Source organism: Pinus tabuliformis, chromosome 5_1, assembly GCF_031772625.1.
Source record: "Pinus tabuliformis cultivar Carrire ecotype Pingquan chromosome 5_1, CPIR1, whole genome shotgun sequence".
Taxonomy (NCBI): domain Eukaryota; kingdom Viridiplantae; phylum Streptophyta; class Pinopsida; order Pinales; family Pinaceae; genus Pinus; species Pinus tabuliformis.
In genome coordinates this window covers 490,431,870-490,444,585 of record NC_142305.1, presented here as the reverse complement: position 1 = coordinate 490,444,585, position 12,716 = coordinate 490,431,870, and the positions used below count along the sequence as shown (strand labels likewise).

The following is a 12,716-nucleotide window of genomic DNA, read 5'->3' as shown; positions in this document are numbered from 1 at the left end:
TTCTACAGACAAGGCTTCTTTCATGTTTTATACTAAAGTAACCTTATTGGCTCTATCTACAAAAATTGCTATATTGGAAGGAAGAGAAGAAAAATACCACTCGATCTGGACATCAACACCAAGGCTTGATGTGGCTGGGATTTTGTTTAGCAATTTATTAAATCTAGAATTGAAATCCTTGATATTTTCATTCGACTTAGCTTTTTAAATTAGAAAGATCATTAATAAGGGATGTAATTGTGCGGTCATCACCAAATTTAGCTAAGAATTGTTCTTCAAACATGTCCCAATTAGTACTAGACCCTGGTGGTAATGAAAAATACCATGAAGCTGCTGATCCTTGGAGGGTGTAGGGAAATAATCTTACTACACAATCTTCTTCAACTACTCCATTAAGATTAATGACAAACATATAATTATGGAGATGCTCTTCAGCAGGTAATCCATCATCAAGATTAAATTTTGGTAGCCATCCTTCAGGATGCTTAGATAGATCATGGAGAGATGTTTCCATTTGCATAGTTCCAGGATTGGCCCATGGTCTGACTGGTGGTGGTGGTTGTTGCTATTGTCTTCCTGCCATTATTGGAGTTTGGGAAGAGGTGGATATTAAGGGTGATTGTGTGGAAGAAGAGGCAGGTTGTGTATTAGTGCTAGATGAACTAGCACCAGTACTGTTATCACTCAAGAATTCTAATTTCAAAACCGCTCACATTAGTTTGATGGTAAAAAAATTCAGTGCTAGTCTAGCTTTGAGTTTTTGTTTGCCTTAGAGTCTGAGTCTAAGGAGTCCACTATGCATCCTCATTCTTCACTAGTCTCATAATTCACACAATTTCCATGTGTCAACTTTGTTCAAAGGTTATTATGTGCTACAAAGCTCCTTAAGTAATTTCGTAGCGCATAAGTCAGTTTCAGGTGTTTTCGCAGCGCAACATGTTTCATGTGATTTCGTAGCGCAGAAACTCGGTCTAGGTGATTTTGTGCTGATCGGGTAGCAGACCTTACCCAACTGTCATGTTTATCAAAATCCATTGGGTTTGCATCAACAGTTGTCAGCTTATAAGGTTTTTAGTACCCCAGCAGATGGTGTTTCATTAGGTTTATCTGGAGCACTCTTTCCTTGGAAGAAGCCTTCTGTGGTAATCAGTGGAATCAACAAGGGATCAGACTGTGGATATCACATCATTTATTCTGGCACTGTTGCAAGTGCAAGGGAAGCTCTCATGTCAGGGGTTCCTTCTATTGCAATATCTTTGAATTGGGAAAAGATGAGAGCAGCGACAGTGAATTCAAGGAAGCAGTGGAAGTCTGTCTGCCTTTAATATATGCTGCAATACAAGATACTGAAAAAGATCTATTTCCTAAAGGTTGTCTATTAAAGGTTGATATCTCAACACACCCATCTGTGAATAAGGGATTTAGAATTACTGGGCAAAGCACATCGCGCTTGACTTCAAATTGGCAACCTGTGACTCTACATCGACATTTGGCAGGGAAGTACATGTCCAAGGAACAAAGCCTTGGTATCCAGCTAGCATAACTGAGTCAAGCTACTTCTGTTGCAGGTGCAGCTCGCCGTCTTAATTTATTGCAAATAAGAGCTCTGTTGCTGCTACACCTGCACAACGCTCAGTTACGAAGGCAACGAGTGAGGTTGATCCAAGATCTGAAATACGGAGGCAATCTGTAGCAGAATTGACAATTTTTCGGAGGCGATGGCAACGTGCTGTTGAGGAAGACAAGAACTGGGTGGACCCATTTGAAGATTTGAGAAAAAAGAGAAGCCATCTCTATAAGAAGCCTATGCCGCAATATAGACGACCGAAATAGCAGTACAGTTATAGCGGTGTTATCTATAAGTGATCCATTCTTTTCATGTCAAGAATACAAGTTTCATCAAGCTCCATTCTTAATCGTTGACGTTGATCCAATTGAGCAGATTCAGCTATTTCTCTCTTGATAGGAATGGATTGATGGATGTATTATTGTTCTTTTTATTGTTTTCCCTCCTGAGCTGTTGGTATCGAGGCATTCTCTATGTCAAAGGGTGGGGTGAATGTATTATGATTTAATAATCCTCATCTGACTGTTTCATTGCGACTGTGATCTACTGTATTTCCCTATCTATTACAAATGCATTGAAATTGAGAGTTTCTCCAGTCTACGGCAGCGTGCGCATGAAGCACAACCATATCTTTATTTGGCTTTGGCCTCCAACCTACTGTTTATAGGCAGAGGGCGACGGATTTGCCAACCAAATGTACTAAGACAATTTAAATACACTATGTAAAATCCTCATATTTGCTGGCAGTGAAGATGGCTTCAGCTTGGCTGTTCGTGGTGCTTTTGCTGGTAATTGTAGTGAATGTAGGGGACAATTTCTACTGCGCGCTAGCCAAGGTATTTGAAACCGAGTTTAGTCGATGCTTTTTATAAGCGAAGGGTTTCTTATTTGGCGATAAGTTTCAGAGAATTTGGATTCCCTTCTGAAGGAGCATAGTATTATTTCGAGCAGTTGTAAAGGAGGGGCGAGAAGCTCCCAGTCTGTCAAAGGTCCCAGTCTGTCAAAGGTTACCTACGAATGGGCAAGCTTAGATGCCTTTCCGCTAGCTGGCAGAAGCATTACAGCACGGTTGTCTGAGCTTGACATTATAGCAAAACAAGTGGAAGCAGAGTTAGTATCAAAAGAAATTGGGTGCCATTTGTTGCAAGTTTTGGAGGCGGTGAATTTTGTTCTTTTTGATTTACGAGGCTTTACTAGGTCATCTCTTCTTAACAATCCAAAGCAGTCATACTTGCATCAAGTGCTAAAATCTGCATCTGGAAGTGGAATAATGCTAAGCATAATATATATTGAAGTTTGCCGAAGACTTGGAGTTACTATTGTAGGAGCTCGTGTTGGGGAAGAATTTTTGATATGGCCCAAAACTGAATACACTGAGGAGCTTTTTCAACTATCTGAAGGAGAAAGCTGGTTTGCTAAAGTAAATGGTGGTTGTGTTAAACATCCTGGATCAAAAGCTTTCGATTTGAACAGCAGATCACTTCCAGATATTGAGCTTGGATCAAACAGAGACATAATTGCAGTTGCTTTGGCAAATCTAAAAAGGCTTTATTGGAAGCGTGCATCAAGGGCCCATCCTGGCTTATTGCTAACTTCTCCTCTTCGACCAGTGCACCATACTTCTGACCAGCCCAGCAAGTTTGATAACTCAAATGCTTTAACATTGCGCCCCCAAGAATTGAGATTGTCCATTATGTCATCCGAGAGGCTTCTCATTCTTCAACCACATAACTGGGCATTGCGGAGAGACCATGGCATGCTTTTATACCATAGCAGACGCTATGGAGAAGCCGTCCAAGAGCTTAGTATTTGTATGGCCTTTGCCCCAGTGGAAGAAGCAAAAATTCTGGAGCCTTTTGTTGAAAAACTGCATCTAATGCGTGCTGAGTCTTCGTGGACACCTATGGAATTCAGTTCTCGGCCATAGGATTGTCTTTTGATGTACAGTTAATAGTCCATTAGTTGAAGAACATGTTTTGATAGTTTCCTTTGAACATTTACCTTCTACTCTTTCCCTGCCTCCAGATGCAGATAGTGAATTACAGAGGCTTGCGCATACTCTTAAAAGATTTTTTTTTCAGGAAGCATGGAAATGCAATGATTGTATTTGAAAAGTAATTGAATCTAAGGATCGCTAATCATGCTCATTTACAGGTTGTTCCCATACCTTTGGCCAAAGCACCAGCTGTGTGAAGTGAATTTTAAAAGGCAGGGAAGAAGTTAGGATTTGAGTTTGATGTGATTAGACCTGGAGAGAATGATATTGATGTCAGAATGTCATTGAAGAAAGTGTTACATGGAGGAATGGGCTATTTCTTTGTGGAGCACCTGATTCAGCTGGTCATTCTGGAAATGCTATTGCAACTGATAAAGGGCAAACAGGCAATGCATCCATTAATCAGTGAGGTACCAGCCAGCTTCATACAGTTATATTTGGAACAATCAATGGTGTTATTGATGTCAATGCATCTTTTCCTCAGGAGAAATATCTGTTTCTTGAAAAGTTGCAAGCAAATATTTTCAAAACAATCAAGGGAGTAAGGTGCTTAAGTCATGAACATTGGCGATCATTTAGCTATGAAAGGAAGACCGTGTTTTTAAAAAACTCAGCAGTTTCGTAGCGCACTACGAAACTGCTGTAGGTGATGATTTTAACGCAAATCAAGCAGTTTTGAATTATAAGCGGGAATTTTGAAAGGGAAACATCTAAAAGGCATACAAGGCATCATCTGAAGCTATCTAACAGTTAACCAGGTCAAGACACGTGGAGATAATATGCATTCGAATCCAACTTTGGATTTTTGTCATAAAGGAAGCATATTTCATATTTATCACACTTCAGGTTATGTGAAACAGTTACAGTTTGCAAAAATTTTGGCTTTCACGTATGCAAACGGTGGACAACACATCAAAGACATGGCAGTTTGCTCCATTTTGGGGTAATTAAAAGATAAAGGATATACTTCGTTGGATCCGGATATATTAAGGCAGACTAAAGACCGATACACAGGGACAGTTTCATATGTTTCAGGGCAATGGAAAAGATGTGTCATTGAAGATCAAACATGAAGCATTAAAGGTCCATCACAGCCACCGCCAGAAGGGAACCAGATGTCAAAGAATGAAGATGATTGTAGACCAAGACTGTCACAATGTTAGAATCCTACTTGATTTAGATCTCTAAAAACTCCGGTCAACAGTCAGTTGTATTTATTAGTTAGTTAAAGGGTAAATAGGTGTCATTAGAAGTAGTTTTCGAATTCCCCTCATGCTTGAGGAGGAATATCGATCAGTTAGAATAAGAGCTCTATATATAGCTGAAACAGCAATGTAATCAGGGTTGGAAAATTTGATAACACAGCTTGTATTTGGCTTATGTAAAGGACTCACTTTCAGTAATATAATTTTGATTTTACTTCTCAGGATTCATGAAGGATTTCTTATATTCAGAATGTGTGATATGTCCTTTCCTTAGTTTTGTTTACATTGGTATAGATGTATAATCACTCAGAACTCACTGAATGTGCTCTGATTTCCTGTATGCATTTATAAACTGTGGTCCTATATGAATTATGTTCTGAATATCTAAATGCTGAGTGCCCTGACTTCTATGTAAGGTTGAGTTCACTGTTATGTTGAGGTGTTGTTGACTCCGTAGGCCCAATGGATAGTTGTTTAATATGTTTCCAGCATTCATATTTGTCATAGTTGTTCTACAAGAGTTAGCCATCTTATCTTAATCAAAATCATTAACCCATCTAGAGAGAGCCCTCTCAGGTTGAGGAGGCTAAGCCTCAGCCTAAACTAGGTTTGAAATAGTTACTTGAAGTCTTCCTGGTCTGCAGCCTTCCAGGGCCTGATTTTGAGATAACAAGTACTTTGAGAAGAAGGGGTATTAACATGCATGAATGGAGGGAATGAAGGTGTTTGTGGAGGAGAATTTGACAAAACCTCACTAGTAGATGTTTGTGACTCAGATTTCTTAGTCTTCTTTCAGAAAGAAGGAAGAGGAAACTCAAATGGAGGAACCCCAAGCTTCTCGCTTTGAGAACGAGTTAGAATCTGAGTAGGTTGCAAAATAGAAGTTATACTTCCTTCAGAAGCTTTAGATGACACAAGATTTTCTACTGAAATAGAGATTTCTCCTAATTTATTTATTAAAGTCTGGACCTTAGGTGATTCAGGATTATAATATGAAGAGGGTGTTTCAGGAAATGTACTAGGAGATTTAGGAGGTGATTGCTCAACTTCTGATCTAGAAATAGGAGTTTTGGATGAAGATCTAGAAGGTAGAGGTGATCTTGAGGGAGGGGGGGTGAATCTTGGAATGGATTGTTAACTTAGATTGAGTTCTCTTTGCCATTCATAGTTGGTGGCCCTCCTTCTAGCGCCAAAATGTTGAAGCCTCGAGAATTGCTGCAACAACATGGGGGAAAAACACCCGGTTGGGGACTTGAATACTGTCCCTTATCTGTTTGGAATAGTGGCTCCGACTGGATATAATGGGACTAGTTTCCCAATAAAAATTTGATAGGATAGATAAAGTGTTTATGACCAAAAACTAAGTGATATATGAGGTGGTTTTCAAACTAGAATAAATGTATATTAAACTATCTATTACCTGGGCTTTACTTATGTTTAAGAAATCTAGAATAGTTGTCCTTAGTGTATGATAATAAAGATTGATCAAAAACTTACAAAAATAAAAGATTTTTAAGATAATTATTTTGATTAAATAGTTAATCAAAATAATTTATGAAACACATATCGCATCAAATAACGTTCATAAATTGGTCATATATGTATTAAGGTTGACAATTCTAGCATGTTCAGAAGTGAATTATACAGAACTGTATTAGAAGGGATACATATAATAAACAATATAAAGAAACATGACTATTAATTCATAAACAAAACAAATATACAATGATAAACGTACCCGATGTATATGACTCTGCTCATGAAAAAAATAGTTCCAATCCAGTCTTTTTTATTAAGATAGTTTCAAAAGTACAAAAGTGCAAGCTTCCAAAGCCTTCTTTACAAAACTTTAAGACTCCGATCCAGTCATTCTACTAAGAGAAACTTCAATAGCGCAAGCTTCCAAAGTTTTTCTTTATAAAATTTGGGGACCCTTTCTTTGTAGACATGAAAGGGTTTATATAATACAAATAAAGTGTAAAAATAGACATTACATGAAAGTTTTGAGGAGGTTAAAACAACTCTCCTTAAAATAAGTGACAAAAATACATAAATAGAAACTGTTGAAATGATGAGCTCAAGGATGCAATTGTGTCTATTATCTCATTTGCTACCTGAGCTCGTAAATATCCTTCATTGGCTTAACTTCAGGAGGCTTCCTTGTCCTCAGGCGTAGCTGTCCTGTATACACTGCATCTAACAACGTAGGAAGCATATGGGTAGATAAGTCAGCAAGGCAGCGTAGAATTAGCCACTGATTGTGTGGCTTCACCAGATATCTCCAATACACTTCCCAGTCGATTTTGGCCAACTTTTTAATCGCTTCTTCCTTTGCTTTTGAAGTTTCTTGACATTGCCTTTCCATGACTTTGATATCAGGAAGACTACTAGGTGGGCACTCTTGAATCAGGTTAGCATTGTGCAGGTTATAATTGATAGTTTCAATGACGTTATTTGCAAAATTGGTTGCTTTGGAGACTACTTTTTCTACCTATTTTAATTGAATGTCCCAATCAGTAAAGAGGATTTCCTTGTGTGATTCCTCTATTATGGGAAGATTTGTTGCTCTGCCTTCTGGAGTATCCTACCATGTTATGAATCCCGATATTTTATTATCAATATCATTTAAATTCACCCTCAGATTGGATGATTGATTCATCACTGATTCACTTGTAATACACAATGGATTGATGATAGATGTTGTACCTCTGAGATGATAATGGTCAATTGATCATGCCAGAGCATCTAAGATATTTTTTTTGAGGTTTTGGGTTTTGGTTTTTATGGAGGACCAATAGATAAAACAAATTATAAGGATGATGTATTTAACCCTTTTAGATGATACTAATAAATAACCAAAGGGCTGCTATTTAACTTCACACAATGATTTAAGTTGATAAGATGTGCAGAAGGAATAGTAAGGAGATATGATTACTTTAAATTTCAGATAGAAAGATAAATCATCATAAGTGGGAAAACCTTTGACCAATGTTTAGAAGTTAAACAAAATATGCTTAAAATTACATAAGATACTGACAATTTTATGATTTAGAGGGAGCCTTTTAGACAAACAGTCCAATATCTCAATCTCTTTATAATAATAACTTCAGAAGGAATTTTAAGAATAACTATAACATATTTATTCTCACATGATATCTCTGTAAAAATTAAACATATGTAGAATTAACAGAATGATTGGAACACATGAAAGAATTACAGAAGAAAACAAGACTGTATGATATCAAATTCAGAATCCTTTGCTTTATTATTAGTGATCTAGAAAGAGCTTGTACATCAATGCTTTACAAAATTGCTTATGGAAAGGTACCACCTCTAATAACTCATAGAAGAGAGTTATTTATACTATTTTAGATAGTGAACAAAATATCCTAAACTGATTACAAAAATAGCCTGAAAGAAAATAGGAAAAGAAAACTGCTGAATGATGTGTCCCTATTAGGTAGGAAGTTGTTGATGATTGTTCCTTCAAAAACTGTTGTGTTGTCTTCTTGTTGGGATGGAAAGTTAATCAATTGTTTCACACAATTGATCCCACCTCTTCTCACTTGGTATCTCTATATTTACCATTCTTCTAAATATCTCATCAACTTCGGTATATCTTTCAAAATTGGGTTTAGTGAGAAAAAGATGTCCAACTTCATATTTGATTTTGAGGTCAGGTCTCAAAGCTTCCGAAAACTATTTGCCAGTAATCTATCTTTTTATCCCTGCAAATTGACTACTGTCTGCTGCAATAGTATATAATCTTTCACAGTAATCATCCAATTTTACTAGTTGATCATTTGATGTCACTAACTCTGGTAAACCTTTCTTTTTCAAAATATTGAATTTAGAAGGAAACCTTTTGACTGCAATGTTCAAAGCTTCATACTTTGTTTTCTGCTGAGTCAGTAGATTCTTCTTCATTAGGACTTTCTTAATCTCCAAAATAGTAGCTATCCTATATGGAATATTTATCTTGTAACTATTGCCTAGTCTTAGAGTTTAGTACTTTGATCATCCCTGCCGCTTCTTTGGGTTTTGTGCCCAATGTTGCCCTATGATGGATGGCCATACTTCTGCTATGGAGTGGCTGATATCTAACCAGATGTCCTCTTTGGCTTGAGCCAAAGTGTCTTCCATTAGAGTCTTACTCTCTAATTGTTTTACCTTGAGTTCTAACCTGTGTGATTTTTGCATTTCCTCTACATACAAGGTATCATTCTTTACCTTTTGTGACTCCAGGCTTGGAACTTCTAGAGTAGCTTTTCATTCTATTTTTTTTGTGCATGTAACTCCCCTGATATCCTTGTTGTTTCAACTGTTGCTGAAGATGAAGCAATGTTAGTAGGAGATGAGCTTGGCTTTGTACTTGTTATGGGAATCGCTGTCACTGAGGTCATAGCAAGCTGTGCTGCCTCTTTTTCCTTGAGCAGTTTTTCTATTTGCTCTTCCATTTTCTTGATCTGTACATTTTTCTCAATAATTAGCTTCAACATCTCCTCCCTGTGCTGTTCATTTTCTGCCATCTCTTTCGTTCGTGGATCCTCAGTTGAAGGCAGTTTCAACTATTTATTCAAAGTTGTTTTCTCTATATTCTTCTTCTGGAGTATTTCTTCAATTGCTTTACAGTCTCGGGGATCATATCCAATTTTGACAATAATATCTTATAAAGACTTTAATTTTTTATCTTTAGCTAAAGATGACAGTTTTTAAATCTTAAACTGTGACTGCACATTTGACAAGGCAGTTCTGAGCTTGGAAAGAGACATGGCAGTTGTAGTCATTGTTGAAAATAACATTTCACCTAATTGCCTATGCAAATATATTTGATCAATAGGATGTATCTGGTTTACATGAAATGAAAATATGGTCTTCTTGTAATCTGTTGTGGATTTGGGAAATGGAATTTGAGCTTGCAAAAATGCCATTTTCATCCTTCCTCTTTCACTATCAAAGGCAAAGAGAAGTATGTGCTGAGAAGTGGATGTCTGTTTCCAAAACTGATTGTATACTTGTGATTTAAGACTTCCATTTTTTTGTTTGATTTCCAAAAATGTTGAGAAGATATTAGTATCTTCTGCTGAGCTCTGTTGAGAAGATACTAGGTCCTCCTTCAAAGGGATAAAGCCCTCCTTCAAAGGGATAGCTCTGTAGAAATTTTGAATAATTTAACACATATTCAATAGAGATTATACTGATCATGTACTATTGCGGAATACATACACAATACATAAGCTCCTCTACGTTGATCATCAATATAGCAGCATCAATAACAATAAAACATCAAGAGCATTCACACATTAACACAGTATGTATCCCGGGGAAAGCATCTCGCTAAAAACCCCAACTATCTGTATATTAATGATTGAGTCATGTAACATTACACAGCATAATACTTCTCACAAGTATCTCCACCTCTGTTACACACAATATAGCTCAGATTTGATCTCCAAATCTCTTCCACTGCTTGCCTGCCTCCACTGCTCAATACCTGCTCAAGAACTGATGAGAATGGCTCACCAAACTCGTTTTTCACCTGCAAAATAGTCACTCACTCTTTGTTGGACGTGAGCACAAGCTATAATGTGGGCAAATACATGAGCAAACTCATTGGCATACTCAATCCCTTGATTGTGCAAGATCTGGTGCACAACTATAGTCACAACTGATAGCAATCTGATTCTCTACCACCTGTCCCTGTTGAACTAAACATGCACTGACATGAAACTGAGTTAGCTGATGTATTCATTAGTTGTATTATGAGTTAATAACTTGTGAATTAATTAATAACTAATTCACCCAACTCATCTCTAGTCTATTTGCCAGTTAGACTAAATACAACCAGTTTAACAAAGCTAAACTGAACACAACTCCATCAACTCCACAATCAACTCCACCAAACTCAACTGATTGAGTTCTAACTGAAGTCATGCATGCAACAACTCAACTGACTCATAAGAAAAGTGTATTTCCTTCTGACAGCTGCATGTGCCACCTCTATAGCTCAAACTGAAGTGCTCCAAGAGAATAAGATTAAGTTTATAGTCCAAATATTATTGTGAGATAATAATATTTGACTTTTCTATTTTTGACAGCCAGTCTAAAAATAGACTTTGATCACTCACACTTTCATAAAAAATGGAAGTCCATCTATTTTTCCCAAGTTGATCAATCATCCATAAACAACAACCTGCAATCCATAGACATGATCCATATGTCTAAAAATAAACATAGTCTAAAAATAGACTTGCGCAAAAAATAGCCTGTGGGCCCACTTAGTGAAGGCGACTCTTTTCACTAAGCTCCATCATCTTGTTGCAATCCCAACAAGCTCCTCTCATCAAGGGATTAGCTCCTTCTCTTTTGGGATGCATGAACCACCTCAGAGCGAACAATCCACGTCAAAATTCCTTCTAGAAACCTCTAGAATTAACCCAAAGTGATTTTTTTAAGATAAAACTTGCGCCTTTTGACTTTCACAGGGGTCCGCACCTACATCGTTAGGGACAGAGTGGGCAGGTCCGTAGTTTTTGTACACAGAAGGTGCGGGACCGCAGGTGACAATGAGAGAAAGTGCGGAACCAGAGTTACATTGATTTTTAATGTCTTTCTCCCATTTCCAAAGCTTGAATTGAAGAGTTGAGGTCTGAGACTTGCTTAGGAGGACAGTACAAGTGATGATGGACCCATACTGACTGCAAATAATCATGGTGACGATATTTTTGTGTAACAGATTGCCCCTTAAAGTGCGAAGTCTGTAGTAGATGAGGATTTCATTGATCATTTAGGAAGAGTGAAGTACTTTATCATTTCGAGGATCATCTTGTGGAGAGCCCAATTGGAACCTGTAAAAACATTCAATGCAAGATATATATATGAGATCATATCATCGCTGAGGTAGGCATTCCCATACTCAGATCAAAACAGACTAGAAAAACTAACTACTGCTATGATATAGGAATGATCTTGTAAAACATCACAAGTATAGACTCAGGTGGACACAGTATGGACACAACCATCTGTTTATGAATAGTCCATTATATAATGAATACAAAATTCCTTGCAGCCTGGATTGTGGAAACCAGATCCAGGGTCTTCATTTCTACTTCCCTAAATAGTACGATTCTATCCATTTGAATGAATGTGTTGATGTAAAACATGGTAGAAACCACTTGATTACCAGTCAATGATGTAAACTGTTAACAAGTGTGAGAGAAACCACCAGTGATGTCAATGGCTCTCAAAGTACCCAGTACAATCCATGAGATGCGAATAAATGTGTTGATGTCAAACATGTCACGGAATCCTTTGATCGAAAGTCAATGATGTAAACTGTCATCAAAGGCGAGAAATCTGCCATTGAGGCATGCAGATCTCAAGGTACTGACGATTTCTAGATCATCTTTCTAGATAATGAGCTGATGTCGATAGAAAGTGATCCGTTGTAGGCAAGCCCACAACACGAAATCATAGATCAAGTTGAAGAAATTTAGTTGCAAGGACTGACTCAGGGATGGTCAAGATGGATGACAGATATTTTGCAGATGAATGGCTTATTGGCAGTGACCTCTTGAACACATAATGACACGACAGATGGTTTGGTGACAATTGACCCAAAGTTAATACCCGAAAATCGGCTGAAGACTTTCAATGTGGTTTGATCAACTATTAGGCAAAGGATTTCCCAACCCAGGTGAACAAAAGTGTCGTGTTCAAGAGTGGTTACAAAGTATGACAAACAGATTCATTTTTCTCTCTTTTCCCCCACCATTTCTGGCAAGTACCTCTTTATTTTTGACAAGCTTGAGGAGGATAACATTTGCTTGATTATAAGCTCATCCTTCGGATGAGTCCAACTTAGTTTAAATTCGAACCCTAAGAAGGAGTGGTTCGTTCCTGTTTGTAATTGAACAGGTCCTGTTAACACCCAGGTTGTTCCCTATGA

General features: G+C 37.5%; 1 protein-coding gene across 1 annotated transcript; it reads left to right on the top strand.

The window, feature by feature from the left end:
* Positions 1–2,319: 2,319 nt before the first annotated feature.
* Positions 2,320–3,525, top strand: LOC149165627 (uncharacterized). The gene is made up of 2 exons (XM_089429885.1): positions 2,320–2,403; positions 2,496–3,525. Exons 1-2 carry the CDS (start codon positions 2,320–2,322, stop codon positions 3,492–3,494), a joined length of 1,083 nt encoding a protein of 360 aa, XP_089286011.1. The 3' UTR covers positions 3,495–3,525.
* Positions 3,526–12,716: the final 9,191 nt, after the last annotated feature.

Bases quoted from the DNA above. Each gene is read 5' to 3' on its own strand.
- LOC149165627 (XM_089429885.1), top strand. From the start codon at position 2,320: ATGGCTTCAGCTTGGCTGTTCGTGGTGCTTTTGCTGGTAATTGTAGTG. The intron at 2,404-2,495 runs GTATTTGAAACC...TCCCTTCTGAAG, and splicing joins TCTACTGCGCGCTAGCCAAG to GAGCATAGTATTATTTCGAG.